Genomic DNA, 20943 nt, shown 5'->3' on the forward strand with positions numbered 1-20943 from the left:
ACGTCCCCTTTGGGGTCACTACGACCCCTCTGGGGTTGCTGCGTCCTCTTTGGGGGTGCAACGTCCCCTTTGGGATTTGCTATGTCCCCTTTGGAGTCACTATGTCCCCTTTGGGGTTGCTGCGTCCCCTTTGGGGGTGCAACGTCCCCTTTGGGATTTGCTACGTCCCCTTTAGGGTCACTACGTCCCCTCTGGGGTTGCTACATCCACTTTGGGGGTGCAATGTCCCCTTTGGGATTTGCTACGTCTCCTTTGGGGTTACTGTGACCCTTTTGGGTGTGCAATGTCCCCTTTGGGATCACTACGTCCCCTCTGGGGTTGCTGCATCCTCTTTGGGGGTGCAATGTCCCCTTTGGGATTTGCCATGTCCCCTTTGGGGTCACTACATCCCCTCTGGGGTTGCTACGTCTGCTTTGGGGGTGCAATTTCCCCTTTGGGATTTGCTATGACCCCTTTGGGGGTTACTGTGATCTTTTTGGGTGTGCAACGTCCCCTTTGGGGTCACTACGTCCCCTCTGGGGTTGCTATGTCCCCTTTGGGGGTGCAACGTCCCCTTTGGGATTTGCTACGTCCCCTTTGGGGTTACTGTGTCCCTTTTGGGGGTGCTACGTCCCCTCTCCTTGCTTTTGGGGGTTCGCACCACTCCTGCTCGCCCCAAACAGCTGCTAACGAGACCGAAGCCGGTGAGTGCAGGAATAGCCGCGTTCTGCCCCCAAAAGCCTCCAAGCGAGTGCATAAACTGGGGGAAATGGGGGACAAAAAACCCTCAGCGCCCGTATTTTTGCGGGTGGGATGCGCTGCCCCGGCCGTGCTCGAATCTCCCATTAAAATATGCTTCGTATAAGAAAAAAAACCTACACGGGGAATTTCTTATCGCCCCTGAGACGAACCAAAATCCAATTATCCCTCCGGTCCGGTGCCCGGCCCCGCTCTGCCAGCCGCCTCTTATCCCTCCTCAGCATCTGCTTTTTATTTTGCCTTCTTTTGATTGTTTTTCCCCCTTTTTTTTTTTGCTTTCTGATTATCTCTCCTCTCGCCACATCTCCTTCTCTCCACCGCTTTCCCTCCTTGTCCCCGTAATTGTGGTTTTTCTTCTGTCCCCCCTCACCTTCCCTGCCCTGCTCCGCTTCCCACCCCTTATTTATTCATCGCTCTGATTTTTACCGCCACCTTTGCATTTGAGGCATAAAGAGGTTCTTTAATTACCCCTGAAATCAATGATTTTTTTTTTTTTTAACCTTTTCTTGAAAAACCAGGGGTTAGTGGCAGCGCGGGGGCCGTGTCGCTGCCTTACGGGTGCCCTTCGCACCGTCCTCGGCGAACCTGGGCTGGCTTAAATTTTGGTTTTGCTTCAACTTGAATTTTTGCTTCAACTTGAATTTTTGCTTTAATTTTTCCTTTAACCTTAATTTTTGCTTCAACTTGAATTTTTGCTTTAATTTTCGCTTTAGTTTTTCCTTCAACTTTAATTTTTGCTTAACTTTCATTTTTGCTTTCACCTTAATTTTTGCTTCAACTTGAATTTTTGCTTTAATTTTTCCTTTAGTTTTTCCTTCAACTTTAATTTTTGCTTAACTTTAATTTTTGCTTCCTCCCGCTCCATGGCAGCCGTGCATCTCCCCCATCCCGCTCCTAAATGTCATTGCAATGGCATCTTCGACAAGGGTCTCGCCTAACCCAGCTGCCTTGCTGGCGAGGAGCTGGAAAATGATGCCAATCGCGTGATTTTGCTTTTCCCCCCGACTATTGGTGCAAAATGCCGCTCTCCATCGCGGTGGCCCTGGCAGCGCCCGGCGTCGCTCATTCCCAGCCTGGAGCTGACCCTTCCCTCCCCGGGGATGGGAAATGCACCTCGTTGGGGTTGCAAAGAAATCGCATTTCCATGGGAGCGAAGCAAAACGCTGCCGGAAGGTCGCGGGGGCTGCGTGATGGGATGCCGAGCCGGGCTTTGCTTTGGGGTGACGGTGGATGCTGGGATCATCCCCCCCCGCGTTCATTTTACGATGGGTGCTGAGACCCGGGGTGGGAGCAACTGCCCCATCACCTGCCCAAACAGCCCTGGGGATGAAGGATGAGCCAGAGTTGGGGATGCATCACCCCAAATCTCCGCACCGGCCACGCACGTCCCTGCAAATATTCATGCCACCATCAAAACATCCCCCAAACATTCCCAGATTTGGGGGGAGAGACACACGGACCAGGTCAGACAGCAGCACCCAAACCTCCCCAGGCTCCGATTTTTTGGGGGACAAGCCACAAAATGCTGCCTGAAAATAGGTTGTAAAAGGGATGGCGGGTCCGTGCCGGCCATTTCCCACTGCAAAATCCCGGCTGGCAGCACAGGGATGCCCGGGAATGGAGGCGGCGGGAGGGGGGGGGGGGGGGTTGGAGCCAAGACAAATAAAGAGTTCAAATGGGAAACGATTAAAACTAAACTAAACTAAAATAAATCGAAAGCGAGGGAGATAAGACGCGGGCGCCCTCACTGCCTATTTAACATTCATTGGATTGAATAATCAGGCCTCATTATCTCAAATTGTCTGCATATTTGCCCTCAAAATGCTAATTTGAAAGTTGGCTGCGAGCGCCGTCTGCCTATTTTGACTAAAATATTATTTTGCTTTATTGTGCGTTGTTTGTAGCTCCGGGGGCATTTCCCCTTGCAAACCGAAAGGGAAATAGGAAAGGGAAAAAAAAAAAAAAGGCAAAAAAGAAGAAAAAAAGCCCACCATTTATCAACGGCTGGCCGGGGAGGGGAGCGGCGCCCTGTTTTGCGTAGAAATGGCATTTTTAGGCCTTCCAGTAAAATTAGAGGCGTTATCAGTTTCTTTTCGGGGATGGACAGTTTATCGTTCATCTCGGGAAGGAAAATAGGAGAAATAATTTGCTTTTATTCTGATTGTTCGGCGGAGCGGGGAGGGACGGAGGCTGCCGCTCCCCACCAGTACCCCCCACTCCCCATCCCCATCACCCCTTCACCCCCATCCCCACTTTGGGGGGGCAAAAAATCAAAGCTCTGGCCTTTATCCACCGGATCCCACACGGAAAATCAACCGTCGCCTCTGTTTGATCTCCGGGCAGGATTCAGAGCATCAATGTATTTATGTTATTACCCTTTCTAAAAGTCAATCAATAGATAATAAGGTGGGAATAACGGCCAGGAGTTAAAAACCCCCATTCACGGCTGAGGATTAGGGTTATTGAAGGGCAATTGCTTCGAAATCGTTTCAATCCGGCGTTAGCAATGCCGCGATTCACTCGCTGGCTTACCCACAAGGCTGCCGGTCGCCCCCAAATGACATATTTCTCATGCAAACCCCACGCTGGCCCCCCCCAAAGCTGTTTGCACAGCAAACTGCAATTGTATGGGAGATTAACGGGGCTTTGCGGGGTTGGGGGGGAGGCCAGCAAGCCTTGTTGACAAATAAGGGTGGAAATCCGCTGCCATCAATTCTGCGGGTGCCTCTGGATTTGGCAATGACACTGCTTTTGACTTTCCCGGCTGGGCAGATGGACGGGGGGTTTGACTCGCTCCCAGATTTTGGGGGCAGATGGTAGCGCAAAAGGGGGGACCCGCTGAGATGCTGGTGGCCCTGGGGATGCTGCAAACCCCCTGCCCGGGGTTCCAGCCTGGGGGGAATGGGAGAAGAGACACCGTCGTGGGGCACATTTGGCCCCGCTGCCCCATAACCAGCGTGCGGAGAAGCACAAACCTCCACCTTGCCATCGCCCCCACTTGATGCTGCCCTTGGATGTGCCCTTTTAGGGTCAGTTAATGGGGTTTTGGGGCTGGTTGCAGCCCACACGTGTTTTCCTGGTTAGCGGTGGCCTGAATTTGGCCAGCTCGCCTTGAGATCAGCCAACAAGCGGGATGCTGCGGATGGAGCCATCCCAGTGGAGTTCATGCAGCTTGGCTGAAGTCATGCAGCTTGGATGGTTTCAGCCCCCAGGAACACCCATGCCGTGGGGCACAGCAGCAGCGATGCTGTCCTTGGTCTGCCCTTGGCTTGCTCGCATGCATGGTGGGACTGTGCGGGGCTTTCTCCTGGAGATGGTCCTCATCATCGCCCAAAAGCTCAGCCAGAGCTTGCATGGCCGATGATGGCACCCATGCATGGAGAGGAGACAGGTTGTCACCCTCCACTGGGACACCCCTTTATCCACGCAGCCTCTCAGGATAAACCTCCTCGCCCTGGAGTGTGCCAGCCCCAGTGTGTCCCACCCCGGGGTGTCCCATCTTGGTGTCCCCCACCCTGCTGCCCCTCAGCCCACTGTCCCAGCTCAGTGTCTCCCACCCTCGTGTCCCCCAGTCCCGTGTCCCCCAGCCCAGTGTCCCCCAACCTGCTGTCCCATCATGGGGTGTCCCACCCTGGTGTACCCCAGCCCGCTGTCCCAGCTCAGGGTGCCCCAGCCCAGTGTCCCCTACCCCGGTGTCCCCCACCCTGGTGTCCCCCAGCCCCCTGTCCCAGGTTGGTGTCCCAGTCCGGTGTCTCCCGCCCTGGTGTCCCCCAGCCCAGTGTCCCCCACCCTGCTGTCCCAGCCCAATGTCCCAACCCAGTGTCTCCCACCCTGGTGTCCCCCAGCCCCCTGTCCCAGCTTGGTGTCTCAGTCCGGTGTCTCCCACCCCAGTGTCCCCCAGCCCAGTGTCCTCCACCCCACTGTCCCAGCCCGGTGTCCCAGCCCGTGGTGTCCCAGCCCAGTGTCCCCCACCCCAATGTCCCCCACCCCGCTGTCCCAGTCCGGTGTCCCAGCCCGTGGTGTCCCAACCCGGTGTGTCCCACCCTGGTGTCCCCCACCCCACTGTCCCACCCCACTGTCCCAGCCCAATGTCCCACTCCGGTGTCCCCCACCCCGGTGTCCCCCACCCCGCTGTCCCCAACCCGCTGTCCCAGCCCGGGGTGTCCCTTCCCGCTGTCCCCCCGCTCCCCCCCCGCGGCCCCCGCCGGTGCCGGTGCCGGTGCCGCCGGGCACAGCGCGGTCGGGCAGCGGCCTCTGGCGGTCAGCGGGGGAACGGCCGCGCCGGGAGCCTCCGGGACCCCCCCGGGGCCCTGACTGGGACCCTGACTGGGACCCTGACTGGGACCCTGACTGGGACCCTGCCCGCTGGGGTGCCTCGCAGCTAGGATCCTGATTAACTGGGAGCCCGCTGACGGGGATGCTCGCTCACTGGGATGCCTGCTACTGGGGATGCTCACTGGGATGCCCACCAACTAACTGGGATGCTCGCTAACTGGGATGCCTGCTACTGGGGATGCTTACTCACTGGGATGCCCATTAAACTGGGATGCTCACTAACTGGGATGCCTACTAATGGGGATGCTCACTCACTGGGATCCCCACCAACTGGGATGCTCGCTAACTGGGATGCCTGCTACTGGGGATGCTCACTCACTGGGATCCCCACCAACTGGGATGCTCACTCACTGGGATGCCCATTAAACTGGGATGCTCGCTACCTGGGATGCCTACTAATGGGGATGCTCACTCACTGGGATCCCCACCAGCTGGGATGCTCGCTACCTGGGATGCCTGCTACTGGGGATGCTCACTCACTGGGATGCCCATTAAACGGGGATGCTCGCTAACTGGGATGCCTGCTACTGGGGATGCTCACTCACTGGGATCCCCACCAACTGGGATGCTCGCTAACTGGGATGCCTACTAATGGGGATGCTCACTCACTGGGATCCCCACCAACTAACTGGGATGCTCGCTAACTGGGATGCCTGCTACTGGGGATGCTCACTCACTGGGATGCCCATTAAACTGGGATGCTTGCTAACTGGGATGCTCGCTAACTGGGATGCCCATTAAACAATACGCTCGCTAACTGGGATCCTACTAATTAGGATACTCGCTAACTGGAAAGCCCAGTAACTGTGATGCCCACCAACTGGGATGTCTGTTAACTGGTCTACCCACTAACAGTGGTGCTTGCTAACTGGAATCCCCACTGACTGGGATGCTCTTGGGTCCATGTGGGACCTCAGCACTTTGGGTGCCTTTGGGAATCGGTCCCAGATGCTCCGAGCAGTGGATTTTTTGCTGGAAGCAGCTGCGTTGCCGCCGCCGGCATCCGAAAGAGCTCTGGTAGGGAGCGGGACCAAAGCAGTGTGAACAGGGCAGGATTTGTCCTTAGCCCTGAACCCCACGAGCCACAGCTCTAAAAAAGCCGTGAAACAGAACTAAAGAAGATTATGGACAAAACCCCACCAGTTTTCCTTCAGGTGCATGGAAAGGTGCAAAACCTTTAAAGAAGATGTATCCTTTCTGCTTCAATTCTATATCCCGCTGTCTGCTGGATGGGGGACTCCACGCAGACCCATCCCAGCCCCCCATCGCCCATCTCTGCTGCACGACTCCCCCGACTTGGGGCACGGCATATTTTATCCCGTATCGTACAGCTACGGATGCTATTATTTGCAGAAACTCCTCTGTTGAAGCTCTCAACCTCCAAGAGCTCCTGGGCAAGGAGTTCCCCAGGACAACCACTGGCACAATTTAAAAAAAAGCTATTTTTCTTTCTTTTTTTCTGCCTTCGCACCCGCAAACAGCCCCCGGCGGTGGCGGTGACCTGTGCACGTATGAATCCTGCTTGAGAAAACCTCCCGAGAGCTGGGTCAAGTCTATCGAGAGCAGAAGCGGAGCTGCATATCTTACGCTGCTTAAGGGAGGGCTTCGCTCTGCGTCCCAAATCCGGGGCGGCGAGACCTTTAATAACAAGAATGAAGAGCGGATTTAATGGGGGGGGGATCTGGGATTTAGATAAAATGATCCGCGGGACCGAGGGTCAGGCCTGGACCCTCCTCAGCCACTTGATGGCGGCGGGTGTCCCAAACATTTTGCTTTTTTCCAACAATTTCTGCTGAATTGGTAGAAAATACCCCTTTTCTCTGCAAATTGTGGGTGTCCATAGCCCCCCCCCATCCCATCCCTCAGCACAGGACCAGCGCGGCGTATCGGCAATCGGATACAAAGGGATTTTGTGGGTGAAAGGCTCCGAGAACCAGGATGGACAGACGGACAATGGCCGGAGAGAGGGATGCTGCAGGACAGAGGATGGACACAGACCAAGGCGGGTGCCCTGGGACTCTGGGGTGACCCCTGAGGCTGTCTGGGGACAGGGGGGTGACCCTGGAGGCCCCACTCCTCTGCAGACAGACAATCCACACCCTGCCCAGACAGCCCGGCTGCGGGCTAATGAGCAGTATTGTTATTAATTAGCTCAGGAGCCGGAGCCTTGGGGCAATTTTTGCTTCAAAATTAGGCAGGAGCCATCTCTGGGTTCAAGTCCCTGTTCTGGATCCGGACCTGATGAAGGGAGGGGCTCAGTTTGTAGGTGGCAAACCCCCCAATTCCAGCCGTCCCATGCTCTTTGCTTGCACAGCATCACACCCCCCCCCCAATTACTACCACCCCCCCGCAGCTCTCCAGGACAGGATTTTCCCACCTGGTTGTCCCAAAACACCACTGGGTACCAGTAGTCCCATTTTGGCCCTGTATCACCTGGATCCCAACCCGGCGGATGTCATTAGCATCCCATCCAGCACAGGGGTGCTGGGCATCCCCCCCCCATCCTGGGACCACCCTGCTTCATGGAGGTGCCGGGAGGGGTGTGTTTGCTGAGCTCCATCAAACAGAGGGAGAGGAAAAAGGGAATAAAAAAAGGGAAAGCACCTCCTTAACCAAACATGCCGGAGCGCACCAAGCCTTTTTATCTCGGCCTTTTCAAGACCTAATAACGCCAAATCTGCCACCCTTTCATCTCTGCCCCCCCCAGGGTCTTTATTTGCCCCCACCACAGCAGCTGCGGGGCGATGCCCCCATGATGAGCCAGGGAGCGTGGCATCACCGCCAGCACGGTGCCCACCGTGGGCTTTTTATGGCTTTTTGCTGTAAAAACAACCCCGGGGAGCCTTCACCTGCCAGTACCGGGCTCAGATGTGCCCCGGTACTGTGGAGCCGTGAGGGGGGGTCCCCATCCCCATCACCAAGGTGGCCCCGCAGCTGCAGAGTGGAGGATGCTCCCCGCCGGGGAGCCCCGTAATGACTTTCTCAGCACCGGAGCGATCCTTGGGGTTTTGGTTTTTTTCCAGTTTGGGGGGCTGCACACGCGTGTGCTGCGTCCTGGGGACCTCGTGAAAGCCGAGCCAGGGAGGCTGCTGCGGTGCAGATGTGGGCCCCGGCCCCCCGACTCCCCCGCGCCCCATTTCCTCCCCAATAAACCCCAGAGCCCCAGTGGAGTCCTTTGACCGGGGCTCGCTCCCCCACCGCGCCAGGCCTGAGGTGTGACTTTTCCCAGCTCATTAGGAAAAGCTGCGCGATTTTAGGAATCTCAGACCCTAATGACCATCTGAATCCCATCAGCCTAGAGGGGCGAGCTATGGGGGGGGTGCGGCGACAGCCCCCCCTCCTCTGCCACTGCCTCTCAGAGCATCCCTGGTCCTGTCCCTTCGCCTTCCCTGTACCCTGGGGTACTGCTGTGCCCCCAAAAAAAGCAGCTGTGCAGTGGGGTGCATGCCAGCATGATGGACCATGGAGTACCAAGAGGGACCCTGAGCCCCCCTGGGGGCTTGGGGTGACACTGGCTGTCCTGTGGTGTCCCCTGGGCACCTGGATCCTCCTGCCTGAATATTTCAGCGCCAAAGCCACCCTGGGAGGGGACCACAGGCGTCTCCACCCTGGGGGAGGACACGGGGCGGGGGGGGGGGGGGGGATGGACAACCCAGTCGAGGGCAGGGGGACATGGGGGGGGACACCCCAGTCGAGAGCAGGGGGACATGGGGGGGGACACTCCAGTCAAGGGCAGTGGGACGTGGGGGGGGAACACCCCAGTTGAGAGCAAGGGGACATGGGCGGGGGGGGGCACCCCAGTCGAGGGCTGTGGGACATGGGGGGGGACACCCCGGTCGAGAGCAGGGGGACATGGGGGGGAGACACTGCAGTCAAGGGCAGTGGGACATGCGGGGTGACACCCCAGTCGAGAGCAGGGGGACATGGGGGGGGACACCCCAGTCGAAAGCAGGGGGACATGGCGGGGGGACAATCCAGTTGAGGGCAGGGGGATATGGGGGGGGACACCCCGGCCGAGAGCAGGGGGACATGGGGGGGACACCCCAGTCGAAGGCAGTGGGACATGCGGGGTGACACCCTGGTCGAAAGCAGGGGGACATGGGGGGGGACAATCCAGTCGAGGGCAGTGGGACATCGGGGGGACACCCCGATCGAGAGCAGGGGGACATGGCGGGGGACACCCCGGTCGAAAGCAGGGGGACATGGGGGGGGGGACACCCCGATCGAGGGCTGTGGGACATGGGGGGGACACCCCGATCGAGAGCAGGGGGACATGGGGGGGACACCCCGATCGAGGGCTGTGGGACATGGGGGGGACACCCCGGTCGAGAGCAGGAGAACATGGGGGGGACATCCCCACCGAGGGCAGGGGACACGGAGGCGACACGGGACCCCCGCCCCGCCGCCCCCCCGGGCAGCGCCCAGGGCGATGCCATCGGTCGCCGCCCGCCCCATCCCGCCCCGTCCCCTCCGCCCCCCGCCATCTCCCGGGGAGGGCCGAGAGTCCCGGGGGGGGGGGCCGGTCGGGGCGGCCGTATAAAGGCGGGCGGCACGGCCCCGAGCAGAGCCCGCCATGCCGGCCCCGGCCCCGCCGCCCCCCGCCCGGCCCGGCCAGGCCTTCACCATCGCGGCGCTGCTGGGACGCGCCTCCCCCCCGCCCCGGGGGCCCCCCCCCGGCTCCCGGCCCCGCCGCCGCCCCGCTCCCGCCGCCGCCGCCGCCGCCGCCGCCCGCCGCCCCCCGGCCGCTCTGCACCGCCTGCTGCGGGGTCCCCTCCGCCTGGGCCACCCGCCTGGGGGCAACAGGTACCGCCCGGCCCCCCTCCGCCTCCCCCGCGGGGACACCCCCAAATGGGGACGCCTTCAGGCCCCCAAGGGGGGACCCGTCTCAAGGAGAGCTCTTGCAGGGGGACCCACGTCCACTTCTCCCGTGGGGACCTCCTTCCATCGCTCCGAGCGGGGACCTTGGGCCACCTCTCCAAATGGGGGATCCCGCTCAAGGGGACCTCTTCTGGGGGGGGCTGTCCACCTCTCCCGTCGGGATGTCTCCAAAGGGGGACCTCCTTCCATCTCTCCAAAGGGCGTCTCTTCCAGGGGGACCCACCTCCACCTCTCCCATGGGGACATCTCCTTCCATCTCTCCAAGGGGGAACCCCTGCCCACCTCTCCCGGGGGACCCCTCTCAAAGGGACCTCTCCCAGGGGGACCCTTGTCCACATGTCCTGTGGGGACACCTCCAAAGAGGATGTCTCCAAGGGAAACCTGAATCCACCTCTCCCGTGGGGACATCTCCAAATAGGGATCTCCTTTCACCTCTCCAAGGGGGTGATGGCCACTTCTCCTGGGGGACGCCTCTAAAGGGGATCTCTTCCAGGGGGACCCATGCCCACCTCTCTCGAGACACCCCAAAATGGGGGACCTCCTTTTATCTCTCCAAGGGGGGACCCTTGGCCACCTCTCCAAATGGGAGACCTCTCTCCCAAGCGGACCTTTTCCAGGGGCACGACCCCTGTCCACATCTCCCATGGGGATGTCTCCAAATGCCGGACCTCCTCTGCCTCCTCCCCAGGTGATCTCTCCAGCAAGGACCCTCTTCTGCCCCTCCACATGGGACCCTCTGCCCTCTCTCAGGGGGACGTCTCCAAATGGGGGAGATCCTTCTACCTCTTCATGGGGACCCCCTCCAAAGGGATTCTCTACAACAGGGAGCTGTACTCACCTCTCCAAGGAGATCCTCTCTAAGTGGAGGACCCTCATCCACCTCTTCAAATAGGGGACCCCCTCCAAAGAGACCCCTTCTGCCTCTCCAAAGGGGACACCTCCAAATGGGAAGATCCTTTCTGCTTCTCCAAGAACAAATCTTCCAAGGAGGGACCCCACTCTAAAGGAGACCCCTCCAATGGCTCCTCTCCACCTTGACACACCCCCCCCCCCCTTGTCTCTTGCCTCCAGGCTTCCTCATCTCCAAGTGCTGCTTCCCCATCTTCAAAGCCAAGACCGGCAAAGCCAAGCGAGTCCGGACCATCTTCACCAGTGACCAGCTGGCCCGACTGGAGAAGGAGTTTGCACGGCAGCAGTATATGGTGGGCACGGAGAGGTGCCTGCTCGCCTCTTCCCTGCGCCTCACTGAAGACCAGGTAAGCCCCACCATGCTCCATCTCCACCTGCCCCCACCAGCAGGTCCAGGGAGGCTCCCAAACCTGGGTGCCAATGGGTGGGACATGGGCCACGTCCCTTGGCCTGGGGCAGGAACCGTGTGGGGTAGTAATTGCAGAGAGATTACATTAAAATGGTAGAGGATCATAGATGGGGAAACTGAGTCACAAAGTGGCTGTCCTAGGGCCATGTGGAAGGGGTGAACTTGTGTCCATCTTAAGGCTGGACCTTCTCCACCGCTGGCAGGTCCCAGCTCACCAACGCAGGCTCAGCTCCGGGGTTGCAGGGGACAGTTTTCCGTCTTACTAGAGACAGAGCGTGGCAGGGGACCTCTGTCCTGGCCAGGGGATGTCTGAGGCTGTGGGTGCCCAAGGGTTTGCGGAGTGTCGGGACACTGCCTGAGCCACGGGGGTTTAGCAGACCATGACCCCACGGTCCATGGAGAAACCAGGTTTGAAAGCCAAGCTTTACCCCTTCCTAAGGTGAAAGTCTGGTTCCAAAACCGGAGGATCAAGTGGAGGAAACAAAGCCTGGAACAGCAACAAGCCAAACTGGCCAAAATGGGTTTGGCCACCCCGCAGAGGAGCCCCGACTCGCAGAGCCACCACGGCGAGGAGGACAAGCACTTCCCAGCGGAGTCGGAAGACGGCCAGGAGGACATGGCCACCTCCCTGGGCTCAGGGACAGCACCGGCAGAGACTGTGACAAAGAGCTGCTGAATCGCCCCTCCGGGCCGCTTTTCCGTCTGTATTATAGGAATGTATCATAGCTGGCAATGAGCGTATCTAATATATACAGGGCACCAATTATTTTTGCAGTGTGAAAATAAATTATTTATGCAACTCTTGGGCTCATCTTTGCATGAGAAGGAGGAGAACAACAACACATGCCTGCAGTGGCAGCAAGCGTTCAGTGGGAACTTGTTCATGGGAGAGCAAACCCTGGAGGTCCCGGTGAGTGGGGGCCACCTGCACACCCCACCCACAATCCATCCCATAGCCAGGCTCATCCCAAAGGTGCTCCGTGCTCAGATACCTCCTTGCGCTCTAAAATAGCTCAGGACCTTCACAGAGCGCAGGTCCTTGTAAAGGACCTCCATCCCATGGTCCGTCCATCTCCGTCTTGCTTCCTGCCAGCAGCATCTTCACCGTAAAGCCCTGCTCTGCCCACGGCTCACACATCCCGACCCAGTGATGGCATCCTGCTCTCCAGGGCTTTTGGAGCCAAGAAAGCAGGGAAAACCAGGGAAAATGCTCAGCTGGACAAGGATTAGCTGGGGTTTAATTTTAATTGCTTGGTCCTGTTTAGGCAGATGGAGAGGTTTCAAATCCAGCAGGTTTGGGCCGGACACTGGCCTGGGGGGGGTGAGCTGAGGGTGGGCTCCATGGGGAGCTGGGGAGCAAGCGGGTACCAACGGCCCTGGACCTCCTAGATAAAAGCAGCAATTGGGACATCTGGGTGCTAACCGTATTTTCTCCACGTCTGCTCTGGGTTTGGGGCTGGAGGAAGAGGGGACCCAGGTGGAAGGGTTATTTGGGCAGGTGTGAAACATGATGCAAGGAGAGGGGATAAGGCAAAGAGAAGGGGATGATCCAAGGAGAAGTGGGACAATGCAAGGAGAGGGGGGACAATTAAGATGGGGATGGTGCAAGGAGAGGGAGGCAATGCAAGGAGAAGGAGGTGATGCCAGGAGAGGGGGCGACGCCAGGAGAAAGGGGATGGTGCAAGGAGAGGGGGACAGTGCAAGGAGAACGGGACGGTGCAAGGAGAAGGGGACAGTGCAAGGAGAAGGGTAATGATGACAGGAGAGGGGGACAGTGCAAGAAGAAGGGGACAATAAAGAAGGGGACGATGCAACGAGAGAGGGATTGTGCAAGGAGAGGGGGACGGTGCGAGGAGAAGGGAATGATGCAAGAAGGGGATGGTGCAAGGAGAGGGGGACAATGCAAGAAGGGGACAGTGCAAGGAGAGAGGGACAGTGCAAGAAGAAGGGGATGGTGCCAGGAGAAGGGGACGATGTGACGGAAGCTGCCCTTTGTTCCGTCTGTTTTCAGAGCCTGGATTAGCCGGCGAGTCTCAAAGAGCCCAAACTGTGCTAATGTCTTCACATGTCTGCCGAGAGCTGAGTCTGCACCAGCGGGTTTGACCTGCTAATCTCGCATGCCGGTGGGTTTATTGCAATCATCCCCGAGACAACAGGGCTTACGGGGGATGTTTTAATATCGCCCGGCTGGGGGCCGAGCTGATTGCAAGAGTTAAGTTGTTCTCAGGACACCTTTAATCCCCTGGGAGCTGGCAGTACTCCGCCTTGGGCAGGATTGGGCCTTTTGGCAGTGCCGGGCTCCCCTGGGGCGGGTGGGGGGGGACCTGTCCCCGCTCCAGGGGATGCTCCTGCTGCGGGGTCTGCCCAGCTCGGACCCCTCTGTGGGCAGCGTCCGACCAGGGAAATGGTCGGACTTAATTAAAACTGCTGGGCTTGATTGAGTTTTTCAGAAGGTAACTTTTCTATCAGCACGTCCATCCCTCTGGCACCTCGAGCTTTGGCCGGGAGCCTTTTCTCATGGTGGGTGATGATCCTTGAGGGGGTGGCCGGTTGCTGGGGGTGCACAGGGCTCAGGACACCTGTGTCCCCTTTCCTACCTGCCAGGGGCCAGCTGGGTGCTGGGAAAGGCCATCCCCTGTCTTCCTCCCACCCAGTGATTAACCTGTTTGCAGGTTCCCTAGGGTGGGGAAGGGAGCGCATCTGCAGGACGAAGCAGCTGATTACTGCTCCAGTGGGGATGAGAAGAGCCAAACGCCAAGGTCTGACCCTGATAACCAGATGGAGTTGATGGTTTTCAGAAAAGCTGGGTTCAGCTGGGTCATTTTATGCCCTGCCAAACCCCCAACGGCCCTGGCACCCCGGAAAAGGGGTAGGAATGCAGTTTGCTTCTCCCGTCAGAGAAATCTCCCTCCTCGGTCTGGGGAGGAGGTCTTGCAGCTGAGCCCAACTCCTAGCAGCTCGACTGGGGCACGTGGGTTGGGATCAAACCTGGGCACAGCGATTTGGCACGGTGGAAAGTAAGGGAGAGAGATGCCCTGAGAGCCTGGCAAGGTCTTGGGCTGCATCAACCCACCTGGAACAGAGCCTTGGCTCCTCTCATCCCCCAGGAAAGCCTGTGCAGAATAAGAGGTGTGTGTCCTTACCCGAACCCCACATGCATCCCAAAAACCCTGCTAGGCCCATTCCCAATCCTGCGTATCACATTGCTCCCTTAAAGATGCTGTTTTTTCACCTGTCTGCAAAAAACGAGTTGGCTTTCAGTGACAGATAACTATAAGGAAGTGAGAATTAAGCAGTCTTATTAAGAGGATAAAGGTTATCTGCGAAAGATGCAGTGCTGAGCCCTCCCCAGCAAATCTCCGCTCTGTAGGGAAGTAGGCGGCTTGTAGGAGGACAGGTAGGTGGTGGGACGGGTGGGTGGGTGTATTGGGGTGGACGGTTTTCCCAGAGGAACAGCCTTGTCTGCATGTGGATAAGATGGATGGGTGGATGATTGGGGATGAATGCAGGGCGCTGGCAAGTAGGTGCAAATGGGTGGCTGGGTAAATGGGATGGGATGGGAGATGGATGGTGAGATAGGAGAAGGGATAACCGGGTGGAGCTGTAGCATACAGCTCCTCAGTGTCCCCCTCCCTGCTCTCCTTCCTGCCAGGATTATTCCTGCTGAGCACATGGCGACGGACGCGATTTGTTTGCACAAGTCACGTTTACTCAGGACGGTAGAAGCTTGCAGGATGGAGAGTTTGGATGCTGGAGCAGCAGGACCCCTCCAGCCCCCCAATCCCCGTGACCCAGCCGCTTTCCCAGGCGCTTTTTGCATCCCTTCCCCGAGCCGGCAGCCGTTTTCTCCTCAGCTGATTGCCCCCTTGTGCTCTCTTTTCGGGGGGTTTTGCTAAATGGGATTACCGTGTGCTGAGGATGGGCCGGGGTACCGGGGAGGGCAACTTGCCAGCAGTGGCGGTTCAAGGCAAAGCCCGAGCTGAGCCGGGACACGGGGCGCCAGGGTCGGCCGTGCATGTTTCCAGGCTCCATCTCATCGTGTAATCTTGTTAAATGGTCAGGGAGCATTTCCCCCTGCTTCTCCCTCCCCTTTAATTCCCAATTGAAACATCAAATAAAGCTTCCCAAGGCTGCCGGGCAGCTCCGATGGCTCCACGCTGCCTGGTTTCAGTGGAAATCAAAAAAGACATCACGGACAATGGGAGGAAACGCCACAACATCCCAACTTTTGCAGTCTTTCTGGGATGAATTTGCCCCAAGTTGCCTTAGCCAAAGAGCGAAGGCACCACTTTGCATTAAACTCTCAGCTGGAAGTAGCTCCTGGATGCATGAAAATAAGGGTGAAACGGGGTGACCTGCCTGGAAATGCAGTGGGGAAACTGGGTGACTGAGGAGACCCCTCATACGGAATGAGCATTGCAGTGGCCAAAATCTCTGGGTTTAAAAATCCAGAGTTTAAAAAGTATTTATCCTGCAACAAGAAACACAGGGCTGTGGAGCAGGACCATGCTCCGAGCGCTGTCGGAGCGCAAGCAAGCAGCGCCGTGCCTAAATCCTGCGTAGGGCTGCGCGGGGAGGTTCGGGGTCTGGTAAGGGAACGCCATCAGCCCTGGTCTGGGTTTGCCATGGGGCACATCAGCTCTTAAGTAGCTGCTGGTGCTCACCCCACTGCTCTCCTGCTCCCTGCTCCTTCCTCGCCTCCCATCCCAGTCTCAAAAATGGAAAGACTGGGAGGAAATCGCTCCCCGGCTCCGCTCCCAGGCACACACAGGACAGGGCCTGCCAGAAACCAGTTTGCTTCATTTCAGTGAGATGAACTGTTAGGAAAAAGAGAAGAAAATGATGAAAATTGCACCACCTCCCCTCTGCAAACGGTTTGTGGCACAAAATCCCTCGGCCCTGTGGCACTGCCGCCCTGGCACGGTTGGGCTGGGCTTTCGCTGGGGGTGTAATGGGGGCCCTGGCACCAGACACCCTCTGCAATGGGGTGATTTTATTTTTAAAAGCTGATTAAGTCATTAAATCAAGGAAGCCCTGACGGTATGGGATGAATAAGGGGATCTCGCCGGGAGGTGCGGGACTGGCAGTCGGATAAAGTGCTCCCCAGCTCTGCTAAAACCTCCTCCTGGGACTTAGGCTGTGATGCTCTTCTGCCTCAGTTTCCCCAGCTGCAGAAGCTGGGTAAGTACAGCCTCGGACACGCGTGGTATCAGCTCGACTCGTGCTTATCTGGGCCGGGTCTGATCCCGCTCCCACTCAGCACCCCTGCCAAGAGCTGAGCCGGATCCGACCCCTGCTCTGCCTCATGCTTCCCCCACTCCATCTCTATTGATTTAATAAGATGGAGAGGAATTAACGGGGCCGGAGCATTGGAATAATGAAAGATGAACAAAGGGGCAGCGCTAGCAAAGATGCTGCCAGCTTTTAATGATGAGGCCAGGCAGATCCCCTGCTAGCTGTCCCTTTGGAGTGGCGATTAAGAACATATTGTTAAGGCAGAGAGATAAATCCCTGCACCGTTTCTGATGTGATCAGCCGGGGCTTCTCCCTACAATTTGTGATCCTATTGTGGACGGTGTTTGCCCTGGGCAAGGAGAGTCTGGGAACCACTTATGAACCATCCTTTGGTCATTAGTCTCCTCATTAGGAGAGAACAATGCGGGAGAAAAAAGATAATTGAAGGGAGCAGCGGGCTGATGGCGCACTCAGGACTGTACCAGGGCCGCCTCAATGCTCGGTTTGTTTATAATTCCCAATTAATTTTCAATGCATAGTTTCGGGATGCTCTTAATACCCGCAATCGCAACCCCTGTGAACACGGTGTTCAGGTCTGTGCTTGACGGGAGGACCACGCAGCATCCTCCGAGGCCTTGCGGGAGGGTATTAGCTTATTTTTGGGGGGTCATCCAGAATTTGCTGTCAGCTGGGTGTAGCCCCATCGTGGACTCAACCCACGCTGTATTTGGAGGGACCCCAGGCAGGCGGACGGGCCCCCAGCACCCGGGGAGGGTGAGGGTGCTGGGATGCAGCAGGTCCCGCTCCCTCATTTCACATCTGGCTGAGATATGAGGCCAGATGTGACACCGAGGTATGTGACACCGAGGAACAGTCCCGCTTGGACCAGGGATAACATGTCCCCACGGAAAGGCAAGGCCGGGGCAGGATCCAGCCCCGCTGAGCCTCATTGCAGCGTGGGCTTAATTCAGATCTTGTTTGGAAATACCAGCCTGGGTGATTAATTCCAGGAAAGGCCCAAGGCTATGGGGGGGAGAGGTGCTTTGCCCCACAAGCTTGGCAATGAAGCAATAAGAGGAGCAGGTTCCTGTCCCCATGCCCAGGGCCACCCTGCCCTGGCTGGGTGCAGGGCTCCGTGCCCTGGGGAGGAGCGGGAAGAGCTGCAATTCTCAGGATGCTTGATATTATCAAGTGCTAATGAGACCTGGATGGGGCTGAGGTGCTTTGCAGGCCATTATCCCAAATTAACCTGACAATGCAGCCGGGGCCAGTGTCTGAAGGGCGGCTGGGGTGTGTATTGGCTGTCTGGGGCTGGGGGAGAGAAGGATGCTGCCCTCCGCCTTCCCCCCCTGCGCTAGCTCCCACCTGCCCTGAGCTGAAAGCAAGGGCCCTGCATTTTGCAGGGTTAGTTTTTCATTGCACGAACATGTTGAATCGGCTCCCCGAGAGGTTTGCCAAGCCAGAGCTGGAGTAAGGTGACAGGGATGGAGAGGACAAGGGGAGCGGGGCCACCTCCTCCACAGACTGGTGTTTGGCATATCCTTCTTGGTGGAAACTCTTATGTTCCAAAATCCTTATGTCCATCCCACACTGCTACTTGCACGAGGCTTTCACCAGTGCTTGGGCAGTGGACCAAACTGGGGAGCGCTCCGCTGAAGAGTAACGATGGTCTCAGAAGAAGCATTTCCCCAGAGCGGGTGGCCGTCCCTGTGCTGGGCTCTCGCAAGGGGACGTACGGGGCTGGCCGTGCTCTTGCCGCCTGGGACCGGGGCTCCCATTGCTGTGTAACGCCCTCAAAGTGCAGACAGCGTCATGCCATCGCTCCTGTCCTCGCGCCAGTTTGGGTCTGTTGATGGCACCCTGCGAGGTGCCGAGGATCCAGAAGGCAAAGCGAACTGTGGCCGGATCCTGCTGCAAACAAGGAGAGACGGGGTTTGCCAAGAGCAATGGACACCAGCACCTTGTTCTAGAACTCTCTGCAGCTCCCCAACACCTCGTTGAAGGTGGCAAAGCCAAGGCAGGGCGGCACCCTGGCACCCGACACTGCTGGGTGCTCCCAGAGCAGAGAGCACCCACAGTAATTGTCATTAGCCTGAGTAATTTCTCTTTTCTAGACTTTAGATGAAGGAGCGAACACGCATCAGTTATCCTCCAGGGAGAAACCCCATGCTCCTCTTTTTGCAGCCCCATTCCCCTCTCCCCATGGGATTCAGTGGGATCTGGCTTGTGAAGGGGCAAATCACCAGCTCCAGGAGTCACGTGATTTGGGGACATTCCCTGTTGCCTTTTTATTATTGGATTATGGATTATTATTTATTATTACTATGGATTATCACAGGAGAAATGGCTGCAAAAATCTGACACAAGGCTAAAAGCTAAAGCTGGTGTTCAGCACCCCCTTTTGAAGCCTTTTTTTTTTTTTTTTAAAGAGTAAAAGGCTCATGATTTCAGACTCCCTAGGTTGGCGGTGCTGGGCTAGTTACCCTAATGAGCACAAGCACACGCCTGTCTAATCAGCAACAGGAACCCTGGGATCCGTCTTCTTCCTAATAGGATGCGAGCGAAAGGATGCTCTCGGTGGAGAAGATGTTTTCCCACTTGTGGAAGGACTCACGCCCTGGATTACAGATGCACAAAATCCCCCTCACGTTTTCGCGTGTGCTTGCTGTGGGTTTGGGGAAATTTCCGCCCCTTCTTTCGCCCACTGGGATGGTTTTGCAGCTTGGAGAAGGATGGAAATGGAGCCAGGCTCTCCCCACCGACGGAGGCGAGGTGTGAAATTTCTCATGGGCAAACAAGTGAGAGCTGCGGGGTGCCCAGAAGAAGGGGGACAGAAAAGATGAAGGGGGGGGGAGCGGAGGAGGAGAGAAAGCAGCAGCCCAGAGAGAAACAAAAATCCCCAAAGCAGCAACCTGGTTTGAAGAGTGGGGCGTTTTCTATGAGGGGATTGTAAAATGCACTCTCTCTTTCCCCTTTGCAGGGGGGAATAAGGGCCCCCACTCTATCTGATAGTCATTAGCATCAATTAGCCCCGTTTGAAGTAGGCAACATCTTTGTCTCTTTGCAAAAAAAGAAATAAAAAAACCTTTCAGGGAGCCCATAATAACATCTGGAGCAAGGAGAGGCTGAACTCAAGTTCCCCACTTTCATCTCTTGTCGAGGTACTTGGAATGTTAATGCAGCCTCATTCTTTAATGGAGTTATCAGGAAATGCTTTTCACCCCCTTCCCTTTGCTCAGGGGGGATGTTTACAAAGGGCTGGGGGCTTTTTTTGTTGTTTTGTTGTTGGGATTTTGTTTTTTACCCCCTCTAAGAAACTCCCCCCTCCCCTTTTATTTTCTAGGCTCTTGGAAAACAAAACTGGAATAAAATAAAAAAACCCACCACGACCAAAAAAAAAAATAGGATCAGGGTCCATCCTTTCATCTCCCCTGCCCAGCTCCTGCAAAACCCCTCCCTTGCTGGAGCAGATGGGGTGGGGGGGTTCGCCGGGCCCCGAGCCCCCGCTCTGCCTGGCTGCTGGGTGCTATATTTCCCAAGTCGTTACCAGCGAGTGAAAATTTCCAGCTTTCGAACCGAAATGCATTAGCTGAGCACACAATACTAATGGGAAACAGGACGCGTCATTAGGCAGCGAATTTGGCCAAGCGGGAGAAGCCGAAGGGAAAAGTCAGCCGGTGCTTTTTGCCCGTCGCTCATCCCTCCAGCTCGCCGTCCATCCGTCTGTCCATCCTTCCTGCCAGCAGCATCTCACCGTCACCCCCTGCTCTGCGAGGGCTCGTCCGTCCCAACAACCGTCACATGAACTGCTCCGTGAATAACCCGAGCATCTCCAGCATCTCTTGCCACGGGAAATTATACCAGAATTACAGTGGCAGTCATGCCTTATTATAAAGAGGAAAAATAATGAAGAGATTTAACAGGCTTTTAATAAAACAAATCAAAAACTTGTATAACAACACCCATATTTCAATCCACACAACCTCTGTGCAAGCAAAGCCAGAAGCTGTGAATCTCTGCAGATTTTTTTTCCTCGGTGGTGGCTTTTTTTTTTTGGGAGAGGCTTCGGCACTTGCCCAGCTTTGAACGTGTGATTTCAATTAAGCACATAGTTACACGGCGGCAGGATTGGGGCTGGCTGTTTGGATAAGGAGCAATAAAGTGGCAGCTGTATTTATTCACTTATTTTGAAGCTGCTGTGGAAGACAGGATGCTAAACGGGAAAAAAAAAAAGTGATTTAAAGGCAAACTTGAGGGACTCTTTTGTCTCCCGCGGGCATCCTCTTCCCCGAGGCTCCCGTGGCCATCACCAGGGTGCTTCCTTGCGAGCGGGATAATCCTGCCCATGCATTCCCATAATTTCCATTTGCTTTGAAATGCTCAAAAATACAGAGATGCTCATTTATAACGAGGTCTATTTCTACAGCTTGGGCAGTGAA

General features: G+C 56.8%; 1 protein-coding gene across 1 annotated transcript; it reads left to right on the forward strand.

Moving 5' to 3' along the window:
- Positions 1-9646: 9646 nt before the first annotated feature.
- LOC104256842 (homeobox protein notochord-like) lies at positions 9647-11945 on the forward strand. The gene is made up of 4 exons (XM_059818203.1): positions 9647-9731; positions 9766-9876; positions 11023-11207; positions 11709-11945. Exons 1-4 carry the CDS (start codon positions 9647-9649, stop codon positions 11943-11945), a joined length of 618 nt encoding a protein of 205 aa, XP_059674186.1.
- The last annotated feature ends 8998 nt before the right edge of the window (positions 11946-20943 follow it).

The sequence above is a fragment of the Gavia stellata genome, chromosome 5 (genome assembly GCF_030936135.1).
Source record: "Gavia stellata isolate bGavSte3 chromosome 5, bGavSte3.hap2, whole genome shotgun sequence".
NCBI classification, from domain to species: domain Eukaryota; kingdom Metazoa; phylum Chordata; class Aves; order Gaviiformes; family Gaviidae; genus Gavia; species Gavia stellata.

What these genes read in the sequence shown, in the direction of transcription:
- LOC104256842 (XM_059818203.1), top strand. Translation starts at nt 9,647, where the DNA reads ATGCCGGCCCCGGCCCCGCCGCCCCCCGCCCGGCCCGGCCAGGCCTTC. An exon ending in CACCCGCCTGGGGGCAACAG is followed by an intron (nt 9,877 to 11,022) that starts GTACCGCCCGGC and finishes TCTTGCCTCCAG; the next exon opens with GCTTCCTCATCTCCAAGTGC. An exon ending in TGCGCCTCACTGAAGACCAG is followed by an intron (nt 11,208 to 11,708) that starts GTAAGCCCCACC and finishes CCCCTTCCTAAG; the next exon opens with GTGAAAGTCTGGTTCCAAAA.